Source organism: Trichechus manatus, unplaced genomic scaffold (genome assembly GCF_000243295.1).
Source record: "Trichechus manatus latirostris isolate Lorelei unplaced genomic scaffold, TriManLat1.0 scaffold00111, whole genome shotgun sequence".
NCBI classification, from domain to species: domain Eukaryota; kingdom Metazoa; phylum Chordata; class Mammalia; order Sirenia; family Trichechidae; genus Trichechus; species Trichechus manatus.
In genome coordinates, this window is record NW_004444047.1 from 5,331,364 (window position 1) to 5,348,138 (window position 16,775).

Consider the following 16,775-nt stretch of genomic DNA (forward strand, 5'->3'; position numbering starts at 1 on the left):
TTTAAATATTAATTTAATATTAATAAAATGAATTTAAAATTTAAAATAATTTTATAAAGAATGAATTAATAAAACATAGTTTAATATTAATACTAAATAGCTACTCCAGTTTTCTTTAGACTAGTGTTAGCATGGTATTTTACATCCTTTTACTTTTAACCTATTTGTGTCTTTGTATTTAAAGTACACTTGCCGTTGGCAGCATCTAGCGGTGTCTTGTTTTTTATCCATTCTGACAATATCTGCCTTTTCATCAGGATATTTAGTTCATTTACATTTAATGTGATTATTCATAGGATTAGATTTAAGTCTATTATGTTGTTATTTATTTTTTATTTATCTCAATGAGTTTTTGTTCCCCTTTCTCTCCTTGTAAGCCTTTTTAAAAAATTGAGGTTTTAAATGATTTCTTACTATCTTCTTTTTTGATTTATTAGCTATAAGATTTTGTTTTGTTATTTTAGTGGTTGATTTAGGGTTTACAGTATACATTGTTAATTTATCATGGTCTACCTTCAAGCATATCTTTTCACCTATAGTATAAGAACCTTACAATAGTATACTTTCAGTTCTCCCCTACTTGCTGTCTTAGTTATCTAGTGCTGCTATAACAGAAATACCACAAGTGGATGGCTTCAACGAAGAGAAATTTATTTCCTCACAGTGAAGTAGGCTAGAAGTACAAATTCAGGGCATCAGTTCCAGGGGAAGGCTTTCTCTCTTGGCTCTGGAGGAAGGTCCTTGTCATTAATCTCCCCGTCAACTAGGAGCTTCTCCACTCAGGAACCCTGGGTCCAAAGGACGTGCTCTGCTCTCAGCACTGCTTTCTTGGTGGTATGAGGTCCCGGACTCTTCGCTCCCTTCGCTTTCCTTTCATCTCTTGTAAGATAAAAAGGTGATGCAGGCCACACCCCAGCAAAACTCCCTTTACATTAGATCAGGGATGTGACCTGGGTAAGGGTGTTACATCCCGCCCTAATTCTCTTTAACATAATCTAGTCTTGCTATACCATCCACAGGTATAGATTAGGATCTACAACACATAGGGAAACCACATATATCACAAAATGGAGGACAGCCACACAGTACTGGGAATCATGGCCCAACCAAGCTGACAGACATTTTTGGGGGACACAATTCAATCCATGACACTTGTCTTTATGGTCTTGTTGTCATACATTTTGCTTATACATAAATTATAAATCCCACAGTATATTTTATTATTTTTGTTTAAATCATTGATTACCTTTTAAATAGATTTTCTTAGACCTGTGGGTTTATAGTTTTCATCACATTTCGGAAATTATTGGTGATTATTTATTCACATAAATTTTCTGTCCCTCCTCACTGCTCTCCTTTGGGGATTCCAATTCCAGTTACATATATTAGGTAACTTGAATTTGTTCCACAACTCATTGAAAATCTTTTCTTTTTCTTGGGTTTTTTTTTTTTTCTTTTTTTTCTGTTTCAATTTGTATGGTTTCTATTACTATGCCTTCAAGTTCATAATCTTTTCTTCTGTCATGTTGAATTTGTTCTTAATCCTGTTGAGTATATTTTTCATATTAGACATTATAGTTTTCATTTACAGAAATTCTATTTGGATCTTTTTTTATACCTTCTATATCTATACTTAATTTTTTAAACATATTGCATACCATTATGGTCACTGTTTCAACGTCCTTGTCTGCTAACTCTAACATTTGTGACGGTTATAGGTCAATTTTAATAGATTGATTATTATTCTCATTATAAGTCCATTTTCCTGCTTTTTTGTATGACTGGTAATCTTTGTTTGAATGCGAGAAATTGTTGTTTGGATGATGGATTTTTTTGGCATTCCTATAAATATTTCTGAGCTTTGTTCTGGGATGCAGTTAAGTTACTTGATCACAGTTTGTTCTTTTCTAATCTTGCTTTCATGACTTGTTAGGCAGGTCAAGAGCAGTGCTTCGTTTAAAGCTAATTATTCCCTACGACTAAGGAAAGACTTTCCTGAGTATTTGTCTTAGTTATCTAGTGCTGTTATAACAGAAATACCACAAGTGGATGGCTTCAACAAACAAAAATTTATTCTCTCACAATTTAGGAGGCTAGAAGTCCAAATTTAGGGTGCCAGCTCCAGAGGAAGGCTTTCTGTCTCTATAAGCTCTGGGGGAAGGTCCTTGTCATCAATCATCCCTGGTCTAAGAGCTTTTCAGCACAGGGATCCCAGGTCCAAAGGATGTGTTCTGCTCCAGGCTCTTCTTGCTTGGTGGTAATAAGGTCCCTCTCTCTCTACTTGCTTCTCTCTTCTTTTATCTCTTGTAAGATAAAAAGGTGATGCAGGCCACACCCCAGGGAAACTTGCCTTACATCAGATCAGGGCTGTGACCTAAGTAAAGCTGTTGCATCCCACCCTAATCCTCTTTAACATAACCTAATCTTGCCTCATTAACCATAGGCAGAGATTAGGAATTACAACACACAGAACAATTACATCAGACCACAAAATGGAGGACAACCACACAATACTGGGAATCATGGCCTAGCCAAGTTGACATATATTTTGGGGGGACACAATCCAATCCATGACAGTATTCTACCCAATGTCCCATGAATTATGAGTATTTCAAGACTTGCTGGTGGGAACAGGCACTATTCTTGGCCCTGTGTTAGTGGCAGGCACTGTCCTCTAATCCTTTTGTTTTTCCCTAGAGTTTGGTGGTTTCCTCACACGCATGCACCGATTATTCTTTGCTAAATACTTAGCTCTGATGGGCTCAAGAGAAGTTTATGATTTTATAAACAATGTGACTTTTTCCTCATTGTTAGGGTAGGAACAAATTTCTTTTCAACTGCGTATATCCTAAGTGGAAGTAGAAACTCACATTTAATTATTTTTAATTCATGTAACACTTTATATTCTTTATGTTTTTCAGCATTAGAATAATTCATGAAATAGTATTTGTTTTATCAGGGTGTCCCTCCCTGTACTTTCCCCATCACAACACTTACTACACTGGGTTGTAATGGCCTGTTTACTTCAGTTTATCTCACTAGGTTGCAAAGTACATGAAAATAGGAACTTTTTTGCCTGCTTCACTGATACAGTCCCAGCCCTGGGTCAGTGCCTAGAATGTGTTAGCTCCTGAATATTTATTGAATGTATAACTGGATTGTTATCCATCCTTCAGTTGTCTTCCAGTTGCTTAAAGTCATTTGATTTGAGCATCCTTTTCAAGTACTGTGAACCATGCCTATTCCCCATGCCATACTTTCGCACTCTTTGTCCTAGTCCTAAATTGGTCATGATGTCTTATGTTTGTCTAGATTCTCTTCTTCACCCAACTCAGATACTTTAGGGCTCATGCCTATCAATCCTTGCTTTGTATGTCCCTCTTAGAACTATGATTCTGGCTTCATACTTTTTACAAAGGCCTGCTTCATGGAAAGGTGCTGAAGATTTTTGTTATCATTGCACTTGCCAAGAGCCACATTCTTACCATTTCTTCATCATCTAATACCTTCCTATCAATTGTGGCTTTAGATGTCTCTTCTAATGTTTCTATGTTGGCAGGACCAGTTTCTGTCAATGTCCTCATTTCAGTGCAGTACCACTCTTGATACCAGTTTCAAAAATTTCTACAATGCAATTCAGTGACATTGGTTTCATGCTTCAAGTTGTGTTACCATTCTCCCTATCCTTTTCTACATTATTCCACCACCACTATCTTAAACTTACTGCCCCTAAGCTTCCCATATAACTTCAAGTTGCCATCGTCAATTCGATCTCTATTTTGAGCATTGTGCTCTTTTAAAGAATTGTGAAAATTATTTATTTTTTATTTCAGTCATTCAGCTAATATTTACTGATTGCTTGTGTGTGCTAGGAAGTGTAGTCCATGCTGAGGATACAATGATGACACCTTCGGCATGGTCCCTGCCCTCCTCATGAAGCTTGCGCCTTGTTCAAGTAGAGTTTGTTGTTATTTCTGATGGTCTGTCTAAGGCACCTCACACAGGGATGGGGAGATGCAGTTGCTATTATCACATAGCAATCAGAATAGAAGGATCTTCAGTGTTCCCTTGTAGCCAATTGTGACAGTAGTCGTGTTTATCAGTTCCATTCGGCTTCATTCCAGAGGTTACAAGGACATAGTCGATAAATTAAAAATAAGGCTACCATCACTGTTACTATATTTTTACCACCTCCTAGGACCAACTCCATCTCATGGCAACCTTATGTATAACGGAACAAAACATTGCCCAGCTCTGTGCTATCTTCATGATCATTGGTATGTTTGAGCCCATTGTTGTATCTATAGCCATACAATGTACTTCCATACAATGGAATATTATTCAGCAATAAAAAGGAATAATCTATCAAGGCACAAAAGACATGGATGAATCTTAAATGCATAGTGCTAAGTGACAGAAGCCAATCTGAAAAGGCTACATACTGTATGATTCCAATTATATGACATTTCTGGAAAAGGTAAAACTGTAGACAGTAAAAAGATCGGTGGTTGCCATTTCAGGTCAGGGAGATGAGGGACTAGGTATTGCACCCTCAATATGGAAGATTTGGCCAGATAGATGGAGGAAGGTGCCCAGGCCTACCCAGGACTTGAGTTGAAAGGCAATGGGATAATGTCACTCACAGGCAGAACTTCCTTTAACTCATTGTTAAAACTTTTCCCTGCTTGGCATTTTCACTTATAACTCCTGACATTTGAACAAATGCCAAACTGTATAATAAAAAGTTGCATCAGCACCCTGCCTTTGGCTGAGTGTGAAATAAAAGACTGTTAATATTGAATTTTTGTAGATCAGTTGGTGTTTTTTAAACACACCAGAGTTCATCATGAAAAAAAATGATAGGAGCATGCCCAGTTTTCATTAGTAGCAATTTTCTTTCCTGCCACTACTGGGAGTTTGAGGCTGCCCAGAACCATCGATGGAACCTGGGAAAAGGGAAACAGGCACAGAGGAACGGCAGCTTCCTCACTGGGTTTATTTACACAAGGGGCTTGGAAATGATTTTCATACATTTTGATGGGCACTTTAATGGCAGAAAAATTTATACTTTAGAAAATAAAATTGTTAGAAAATTGTCCCAATTTGCTTTCGGTTCCCATAATCTGGTGAACTTTTTAAAACTCCTTCGAATGTATGATTTCATCAATTGGTTGCTCACTGTGTTAGGTACTAGAGTGCTCAAGAGAATCAGGAACATGGTCACAGCCCATTGGACATTTTGATAGGCCCAGTGAGATTAAAATAGTCACAAATAATAGGTGATCAACATGAGGAAGCTCTTCCACGACCAAGGAAAGGTAGTTGATGTAGATGTTAATAATACATGATTGGCTCTAACAAATCAGGTGTGCTGACTGTAATGCCTTTAACACAAAAGCATTCAGACACTGTCATTGGATGTAGGCATGGGTGGCCAACTCCTCGCCTGAGGAGATAGTGGAGAGCCCAGCCCTTCCTGCTTCCTGGCAGCATGGTACCAACAAGTAGTTATCCTTTCCTTCTTCTTCCTCAGAAGGCACAGTTGCCACCTGTGCTGTAATACCTGGTTTTGGTCTTTGACAGCATCTGTTTGCTAGAGTGACATCTGACTTGAATGTTATCACTGGCATGTGACAACCATGCTTCCATCTACGCACTCCCCAGTGTGGTGGGTGCCCCCCATGCTTTGCCCACATTCAGACCATCACCTAGGGGGGACCAGCTCCTTCCCAAAAATTGGAGGCTTTGGTCAATTATCACCACCATCGTCACTTTAATCACGCTTGGTCATCTTTGATGACTCACATGTATATCTCATGTAGGCAGATCACTCACACAGACAGAAATGTATGAGCACTCATATATGCGTGAGGCCTTAGGGACGGTGCTTTGTTGGATCACTGTTTTCATCACAGAGGCCAGTACAGAAGTTCTGCAACATTTCATTTATTCATTTGTGAACATGCACCCATATACACCGCCGTGTGTCTGTCAGTTTGTCGTACTGTGGGGGCTTGCATGTTGCTGTGAAAGCTATGCTATGTGGAAGCTATGCCACTGGTATTCAGATAACAGCAGGGTCACCCATGGTGGACAGGTTTCCGCTGAGCTTCCATACTAAGACAGACTAAGAAGAAGGACCCGGCAGTCTACTTCTGAAAAAAATTAGCCAGTGAAAACCTTATCAATAACAGTGGAACATTATCTGATATAGTGCCGAAAGATGAGCCCCCCAGGTTGGAAGGCGCTCAAAAGACGACTGGGGAAGAGCTGCCTCCTCAAAGTAGAGTTGACCATAATGATGCACAAGCTTTTGGGATTTTCATTTGCTGATGTGGCATGACTCAAAATGAGAAGAAACAGCTGCAAACATCCATTAATAATTGGAAGGTAGAATGTACAAAGTATGAATCTAGGAAAATTGGAAAGTCAAAAATGAAATGGAACACATAAACATCGATATCCTAGACATTAGTGAGCTGAAACGGACTGGTATTGGCCATTTTGAATTGGACAGTCATATGGTCTACTATGCCGGGAATGACAACTTGAAGAGGAATGGCGTTGCATTCATAGTCAAAAAGAACATTTCAAGATATATCCTAAAGCACAACGCTATCAGTGATAGGATAATATTCATACGCCTACAAGGAAGGCCAGTTAATGTAACTATTATTCAAATTTACGCACTAACCACTAAGGCCAAAGATGAAGAAATTGAAGAGTTTTACCAGCTTCTGTGGTCTGAAATTGATAGAACATGCAATCAAGATGCATTGATAATTACTGGTGATTGGAATGCGAAAGTTGGAAATGAAGAAGAATCCGTAGTTGGAAAATGTGGCCTTGGTGATAGAAATGATGCCAGAGATGGTATGATAGAATTTTGCAATACTAATGACTTCTTCATTGCAAATACCTTTTTCCACCAACAAAAACGGCGGCTATACACGTGGACCTCGCCAGATGGAATACACAGGAGTCAAATCGACTACATCTGTGGAAAGAGACAATGGAAAAGCTCAATATCATTAGTCAGAGCAAGGTCAGGGGCTGGCTGGGGAACAGACCATCAATTGCTTATATGCAAGTTCGACTTGAAACTAAAGAGAATCAGAACAAGTCCACAAGAGCTAAGTACAACCTTGAGTATATCCCACCTGAATTTAGAGACCATCTCAAGAATAGATTTGATGCGTTGAACACTGACTGAAGACCAGACAAGCTGTGGAATGACATCAAGGACGTCATACATGAAGAAAGCAAGAGGTCATTAAAAAGACAGAAAAGAAAGAAAAGGCCAAAATGAATGTCAGAGAGACTCTGAAAGTTTCTCTTGAACATTGAGTAGCTAAAGCAAAAGGAAGAAATGATGAAGTAAAAGAACTGAACAGAAGATTTCAAAGGGCAGCACAAGAAGACAAAGTATTATAATGACATGTGCAAAGAGCTGGAGATAGAAAACCAAAACAGAAGAACATGCTCGGCATTTCTCAAGCTGAAAGAACTGAAGAAAAAATTCAAGCCTCAAGTTGCAATAGTGAAGGATTCTTTGGGGAAAATATTAAACAACGCAGGAAACATCAAAAGAAGATGGAAGGAATATACAGAGTCACTATACCAAAAAGAATTGGTCGATGTTCAGCCATTTCAAGAGGTAGCATACAGTCAGGAACCGATGGTGCTGAAGGAAGAAGTCCAAGCTGCACTGAAGGCATTGGTGAAAAACAAGGCTCCAGGAATTGACTGAATATCAATTGAGATGTTTCAACAAATGGATGCAGCACTGGAATTGCTCACTCATCTATGTCAAGAAATTTGGAAGAGAGCTACCTGGCCAACTGACTGGAAGAGATCCATATTTATGCCTATTCCCAAGAAAGGTGATCCAACACAATGTGGAAATTATCGAACAATATCATTAATATCACATGCAGGTAAAATTTTGCTGAAGATCATTCAAAAGCTGCAGCAGCAGTATATCAGCAGGAAACTGCCAGTAATTCAGGTCGGATTCAGAAGAAGACATGGAACCGAGATATCATTGCTGATGTCAGATGGATCTTGGCTGAAAGCAGAGAATACTGGAAAGATGTTTACCTGTGTTTTATTGACTATGCAAAGGCATTCGACTGTGTGGATCATAACAAATTATGGATAACATTGTGAAGAATGAGAATTCCAGAACACTTAATTGTGCTCATGAGGAGCCTATACATAGACCAAGAGGCAGTCGTTCAAACAGAACAAGGGGATACTGCATGGTTTAAAGTTAAAAAAAAGTGTGTGTCGGGATTTTATCCTTTCACCATATTTATTCTGTCTGTTTGCTGAGCAAATAATCTGAGAAGCTGGACTATATGGAGAAGAACATGGCATCAGAATTGGAGGATGGTTCATTAACAACTTGCAATATGCAGATGACACAACCTTGCTTGCTGAAAGTGAAGAGGACCTGAAGCACTCAATGATGAAGATTAAAGACCACAGCCTCAGTATGGATTACACTTTATTACAAAGAAAATTAAAATCCTCACTACTGGACCAATAAGTAACATCACGATAAACAGAGAAAAGACTGAGGTTGTCAAGGATTTCATTTTACTTACATCCACAATCAACACCCATGGAAGCAGCAGTCAAGAAATAAAAGATGCATTGCACTGGGCAAATTTGCTGCAAAAGACCTCTTTAAAGTGTTGAAAAGCAAAGATGTTACCTTGAGGTATAAGGTGCACCGGATCCAAGCCATGGTGTTTTCAGTCACCTCATATGCATGCAAAAGCTGGACAATTAATAAGGAAGACCGAAGAATTGATGCCTTTGAATTGTGGTGTTGGCGAAGAATATTGAATATACCACGGAATACCAAAAGAACAAACAGGTCTGCCTTAGATGAAGTACAACCAGAATGCTCTCTAGAAGCAAGGATGGCAAGACTACGTCTTACATACTTTTACATGTTATCAGGAGAGATCAGTCCCTGGAGAAGGACATCTTGCTTGGTAAAGTACAGGATCAGAGAAAAAGAGGAAGACCCTCAACGAGATGGATTGACACAGTGGCTGCAACAATGGGCTCAAGCATAGCAGTGATTGTGAGGATGGCGCAGGACCAGGCAGTGTTTCATTCTGTTGTTCATAGGGTCGCTATGGGTCGGAACCGACTAGACAGCACCTAACAACCTGAATACGTTGACAGACCTTCCCAGACCAGGCTATCACACAGTGCAGCAAAGCAATGGAAAAGGCTTTAGCCAAGGAGAGTTTGGCTGACCTCCTCCTCCATGAAGGCCTGGCTGGGGTGGACCCTGAAGGATGATTAAGAAAGAAGATGTATGGGGCTTTATGACTAGTTCCTGCCTCCTTCTTCCCTAGAAATTTGCCTGCCATATCTGATGAAGCTGAAACTCTCCCTTCCTCAGAACTCTGGGGACTTTCCTGTGAATCCCTGTTAGTATGGTTCATTTGAACCCTGTATTGTATGCTTTATGTGTATATGTATCTACCAAACTGGACAATAATCCCCAGTGGGCCATATTTGTACTTTAGTTCATTTTGTATTGCTACCTCTCTCTGGACTACTTGTCACAGCACTTTATGTGCAGTGGTACTTACTAAATATTGGATGAGTGGATGCAAAAAACATAAGCAGAAATAAGGAATTAAGTCAGAAAGTAACAACTTACATATTATGAATACTCAAATTTTGATTACTGATATACTTTGAATGAACCTCTGCCTTCACTCATTCAGTAAGCAGACATTAAGCACTTTCTATATGCTAGGCACTCTTCTAGGAAGTAGGGATCCATAACCCTGGATATATGATATTGTGATCAGTATTTGGACTGAGAGATGTGTGGAGGCTATCCAGAGTATCACAAGAGGCATCCAGGCTTGCCTGGTCAGGGAGCTAGAGAAGGTTTCTTCCTCAAGGAAGGGAGCTTAAGCTGAGACTTGAAGGATGAGGAGGAATTTGTGATATAAAAAAGGGAGAGGATGTTAAACAACAATGAGATAGCACTACACACCTACTGTTGTTGTTAGGTGCCATTGAGTATGTTCCAACTTATAGCGACCCTATGTACAACAGAATGAAACACTGCCAGGTCCTGCAACATCCTCACAGTCATTGTTATGTTTGAGTCCATTGTCACAGCCACTGTATCAGTCCATCTTGTTGAGGGTCTTCCTCTTTTTTGCTGACCTTCTGCTTTAACAAACATGATGTCATTCTCCGGGGACTGGTCCCTCCTGATAACATGTCAAAGTCCATGAGAAGTCTCGCCATCCTTGCTTCTAAGGAGCATTCTGGGTCTATTTCTTCCAAGATGGATTTGTTCATTCTTCTGGAAGTCTATGGTATAGTCAGTATTCATCACTAACACCATAATTCAAAGGCATCAATTCTTCTTTGTCTCCTTTCTTCATTGTCTAGCTTTCACATGCATATGAAGCAATTGAAAATATAATGGCTTGGGTCAGCTGCACCTTAGTTCTCAGAGTGACATCTTTGCTTGAAAGAGGTCTTTTGCAGCAGATTTGCCCGTTGCAATACGTTGTTTGATTTCTTGATTGCTGCTTCCATAGGTGTTGATTGTGGATCCAAGTAAAATGAAATCCTTGACAACTTCAATCTTTTATCTGTTTATCATGATGTTGCTTATTGGTCCAGTTACGAGGATTTTCATTTTCTTTATGTTGAGGTGTAATGCATACTGAAGGCTGGAAGTGCTTCAAGTCCTCTTCGCTTTCAGCAAGCAAGGTTGTGTCATCTGCATATCACAGGTTGTTAATGAGTCTTCCTCCAATCCTGATCCTGTGTTCTTCTTCATATAGTCCAACTTCTCAGATTATTTGCTCAGCGTACAGATTGAATAGGTATGGTGAAAAGATACAACCCTTACGCACACCTTTCCTGATTTTAAACCACACAGTATCCCCTTGTTCTGTTCAAACAACTGCCTCTTGGTCTATGTACACGTTCCTCATGAGCACAATTAAGTGTTCTGAAATTCCCATTCTTTGCAGTGTTATCCATAATTTGTTATGATCCACACAATCAAATGCCTTTGCACCGTCAATAAAACACAAATAAACATCTTTCTGGTATTCTCTCCTTTCAGCCAAAATCCATCTGACATTAGCAATGATATACCTCATTCTACATCCTCTTCTGAATCTGGCTTGAATTTTTGGCAGTTTCCTGTCGATGTACTGCTGCAACCGGTTTTTAATTATCTTCAGCAAAATTTTAGTTGCGTGGGATATTAATGATATTGTTTGATAATTTCTACATTCTGTTGGGTCACCTTTGTTTGAAATAGGCACAAATATGGATCTCTTTCAGTCATTTGGCCACGTACCTTGGCATAGACAAGTGAAGCACACCTACTAGAATGGCTAAAATCTAAAAAACTGACAATACCAATCACTGGCAAGAATGTAGAGCAACAGGAACACTCATGCATTGCTGGTGGGGATGCAAAATGATACAGACACTTTGGAAGACAGTTTGACAGCTTCTTACAAAGCTAAATATGGTCTTACCATACAATCCAGCAATCACGTTCCTAGGTCTTTACCAAAATGACTTGAAGACTCATGTCCACATAAAACCCTGCACACAAATGCTTATAGTAGCTTTATTCATATCACCAAAAACTGGAAGCAACCAAGATGTCTTTCCATAGGTGAATGGATAAATAAACTATAGTACATCTATCCAATAGAGTATTATTCAGCAGTAAAAAGGAATAAGCTATCAAGGAACAAAAAGACATGGATGATCTTAAATGCATATTGCTAAGTGAAAGAAGCTAATCTGAAATGGCTACATACTATTTATTCCAAGCATATGACATTCTGGTAAAGGTAAAACTATAGGCACTATAAAAAGATGAGTGGTTGCAAGTTCAGGGTCAGGGAGATGAGGGTGAATAGGTGAAGCATAGGAAATTTTTCAGGGTGGTGAAACTATCCTGTATGATACTATAATGGTGGATACATGACATTATGCATTTGTCAAGACCCATAGGACTTTACAGCAAAATAGTGAACCTTAATGTATGCAAACTTTGAAAAATCATTTATGAGGTCGGAGAATCCCAGGATGGAGTATAGAATGTTCCACTGTCACTTGGCCTGCATGATTGCTGATGACGAATCTGCAGTCATTCAAATCGTTTTCTCTCTCTGTGTAATGTGTCATTTTTCTCTGGCTGCTTTGAAGATTTTTTCTTTATCTTTGGTTTTCAACAGTTTGATTATGATGTTTCTGGGCTTGATTTTCTTTTAGTTTATCCTGTTTTAGGTTTGTTCTGCTTCTTGCATCTGAAAAATGATGTCTGTCACTAATGGGGAAATTTTAGCTGTTGTTTCTTCAAATATTTTTCTGCACAAATACGTATTTTTTTCTTCTTCAGGGACTAAAATTACACAATTTTATATTGTCTTTTTGATATCATCCCATAGGTTCCTGAGGTTTTGTTCATTTTTTTCCCCAGTATTTTCCTTTCTCTTCTTCAGATTGGATAGTTTCTGTTGATCTTTCTTCCAGTTTACTGGCTCTTTTTTCTGTCATTTCTGTTCTACTACTGAGCTTATCCTGTGAATAACTGGTGTTTTTAAAAAGATACCATGTGATTCTAATGTACAGAAATCTTGAGGGCCAGTGTCTTCACATCTCAAGGCCTCAGTGTCTTCACCTAAAAAGGTGAGGATGATAACATCCGCCTTACCTCCTTGCAAGGTTTCTGGCAGACCCTAAGAACCTAACCTGTGAGACAGGAGGACTGTGCCTGCTCAGAAGTTAGCACCATTCACAACATCTAGTTAGAGTCAAGGCCTACTACTCTAAGAAGTTCCATTACCAGACAAAGCAGTGTATTATTCAATGTACTGCCAAGAATCGAGAGAATATTGTAACAGGCATTCTCATGATTTCAATAGTGAGTGGCTGCAACCTATTGCACATTGCCCAAGTTGTGAAAGTGCTTAACAGATGGCCCCTGAGTGTTTGTAGGGGATGTAGACGCATAGCCACTAACTATTGGGCAGGTCACAAGTGCTAAGACAGAGGAAGGTACCAAGTGCCAGGGCATTAGAGGAGAAGAGGAGTGATTATGGGTGACTAATAGAATCTTTATTTCATGGAAACCTACTTTTAGCATATTACGTAGGAATTTTTAAGACATTAACTGAGCTTATAATTTAGGCTACTGTTAAAAGAAGTACTTTTTATAATTACCATAAAGGATATACAGGCTACAATAAGAAAGAATTGTTCTCAGATTTGCTGATTATACAGTTGTATTAAATATTAATATGCTTATGCATAATACATTGGCATTACTTATTTAGTTCATGTTGAATAAAATGTGATACGTTTTAAATACCCTTAAATAGTACAGATTCATTTAAGAGTGGGTATTTCAACTAAAGCCATTCTCCTCTTATTATTGACAGAATATCCAAGGTATCTCCAAGCATCCAATTCAAATTACTAAACCTCAGAATTTTAAAGGTAACGTTATTTCTTTCTAATTTGCAAAAATCTTGGGTAACTTTTTTTCTAAAAACCTAGAAGTGTTTGTAATTGCTTTTTTGTGCTAACTGCTTCACTTTCCTGAGGTTTTCCTCTGTATGTGCACAACCAGGTTTTAAAATAAACATCAAAAAGAAAAAAACAACTTAAGAGCTCTGGTACCTCCCTTTTAGCAGTTTATAAGCTAAAATAGACGATAATTATACAAAGAAAGTCAATCCACTCCTACCATCTCTCCCCCCCAACTTCCTAATAAAGAAAAAACAAACAAACATACAATAGCACTGACTTTTATTAAAGTCTGGAAACCGTTAGAAATGTTTACAAAAGCACACTAACACTCTTTCTTTTAAGCTATTCCACTGTGATTCTAATTGTTAGATTTCTAAAAAAGAAAAAGTGCAAATCTGGGTTTCTATTGCCCGTTTCTAATAAATACCTCTACTCCTTGTTGGTGGTACTACCACTGGCCCTTTGCTTTGGGCACTGCTGCCCCCCAAGAGGGTCATGGCAAAACAATTAAACACGATGAGCCGTCCTTTATAAAACACTGTAATCGTACTTAAACAGAATCTGCAGAAAGTGATTATAAGCAACTGTCTCCTACGGCCTCTTTAAAATGGATTCAGTGGGAAAAGTTCTCCCCTTGTCCCTGGATAGAAAATCTGGGCCCCAAGACTTCTCTAGTTTTCCTTAGGTAGCCTCTTTAACTCACAAAATGCCATCTTATTCAATGATTAGAGTATCTAATCCACAGAATAGTCAAACTCTCCCACTGAATTCGATGCAAAGTGAGAGTCAGGTACTCCCTCCACTTGGAGATAAATCTTTCTAAAGAAATATTCTTTATAAAGTTTCCATTCAAAGTCCATTCACAACCCCTCTATGCCTAGAGTCACAAAGTGAGTTCTCAGAACTCCCCTGCCTGGCCCCCATTCTGGAGCTTTCTTTCCATTGTAGCGTGCTGCTCCCAGGTGTTTTGGTCAAAACCACCAACTTAATGGGCTTGAGATGTTACGCTCACTGTGGCAGTTCCAGGCCCGTAGCATTGTGAGCCTTCCTCTTGCTGCTGTCTGGCCTACATCAGTGTGAGCTCTGTCCCACGAAACGTGAGGCCTGCGCACAGGTCTTCGGTGAAATTTGACTGTCACCCCCTGGAGCCCTGGCTGTTCACACACTGTGTTCTGCAGCTGGGCATGAGTTCATGGCTTCACCAGGACTGGCGAGGATGCCTGCTGCCCTCCATGGCGGTGTCATCAGCCCACACACGGGACTGCCCCCCTCACCAGGACATCTGCACAGGGAGGAACCAGCCCCCACTACCACCACGCCGCCATTGGCTCAGTCGGTGCAGAGTGGGGGATCCTGACATTGTCTTCTAGTTACCCTCTACCCTCAGCCACCACTCTGGAGACACTGTCACTGTTGGTGCTCTGGAACCTTCCACTGTAACCAAGAATTTCAGATGAAGTGCTGAATGATGTCAATAATTGCAAAATCATAGTGATGGCATTTTTCTAGGCAACCTTAGTTACCTTCTGATTAGCTGAAAATTGCTATGCAATGAAAGAACACTTGAAGATTCATAACATACTCTTCCCAGAGCAATCCTATAGTTCTGTAAAATACATAAAAGTGATGCATAGGACAAAGGAAGACGTTTCCAACAAAGGCATGCATTTCCTTCAAAAATGTATTATTAGCGCATGAGGAATGGAATTTCAGTGGTCAACAAATTCACATTTTTTCTTTGGCCTTAAGTCACACACATACACAAACATAGACACACACACACACACACACACACACACACAGACACACACACACACCTCTACACACCTCTCCAACTATTTTTAGGAAAAAAATCCCTTCTACTTTCCTTGAATTTCTTTCCAGGAGTAAGGGGAGAACTTTCCTCACTGAATATACATTAAAGAGGCAGTAGGATCAATGCTGCTTATAATTACTTTCCATGGGTCCTGGTGAAATACAATGCAAAGTAGGTGAAGTGTGTGTATTTATTTATAGAAGAAAATCATTAAATCACTTTCACTTTGTTACTTTCAAGGTAAACCATCATTAGCCCTGAACTAAACACACTAATAATTGAATATTTATTTTATCCTTAAAGTCTCATTTAGTGTTTTTTTTAAAAAAAAAAACTTCTAGAATTTAGAAGCACAGTTTCAAGAATCCACTAACTATGGTAATGACAAATCAGAATTAGTGCTGACCCAATGTCAAGCTTCTAATCAAGCTGCTAAGAGAGTCTCTAGATTGTTTTTCGGAATATATTCAATTGTCAATGTCTGATGTTTTCTTCATTAAGAAATTCTAGACACAGCAGAAAATCTTAACTGTCTAGTTAATTTTCAGTAGTAATATGCTATTTAAAAATACGTTAATAAAAATATTCAGAAAAATCAGAAATCTAGTATTTTGACTTTGGAATGATGGTAAACAGTGTTTGTATGAGGAGTAGCTGTGAGTCTGTACCTGACTAAATTCACAAAGTGCTCTTCAAACAATGATTCAGGGAAGGAAGATGAGGCCATCACCATCTCCCCCAGGACCATGTTTGTTTCATCCAAAGGCCACACCTTCCTGGCAGCAGGTAGGAGAGACTGCGTGTAATTATAGCGCACCTCAGGTGTTCTTGTACAGTCCAAGGATTTGGAGATCAAATAATTCAAAGATGCTTACAGAACTTATTCTTTCGTATAAATCCTAAGGAAAATAAATGCTTACATGAAACAAAGATTTCTTATGCACAGTAAAGAATAACAGAGGCTTTGAGGATCCCCTCACCTTCATATCTAGATCCCAAGTATCCCTCCACGGCCACACTCAGTCTGTTCTCCTTTCTGCCCTCGTCACCTACGACTTCCCACCTTGATCACTCTGTAGCCACCCTGCAACACGCCAGCCATCTCCAGCTCAAGCCTGTGCCCAGGGGCACTTCTCCAGACACCATCTTGGCTCCTCACTCGTCTCCTTCCTGCCTTTGCTCAAATGTCACTTTCTTGATGAGGCCTCTACTGACCACACTATTAATAACAGCAACTTCTACACATACATGCACACACGTACACTCGCACATGCATACACACACGTACACTCACACACGCATACACACACGTACACTCGCACATGCTCACACGTACACTCGCACATGCACACACACATACACTCGCACATGCATACACACACGTACACTCGCACATGCA

General features: G+C 39.3%; 1 protein-coding gene across 1 annotated transcript in view; it reads left to right on the forward strand.

The window, feature by feature from the left end:
* Positions 1-16,775, forward strand: part of POLN (DNA polymerase nu) — a 204,286-nt gene that overhangs the window by 115,622 nt on the left and 71,889 nt on the right. Inside the window, exons 15-16 of the mRNA XM_023737981.1 lie at positions 13,470-13,527; positions 16,085-16,162. Coding sequence (XP_023593749.1) covers positions 13,470-13,527; positions 16,085-16,162 — 136 coding nt within the window. The remainder of the gene's footprint in view (positions 1-13,469; positions 13,528-16,084; positions 16,163-16,775) is intronic.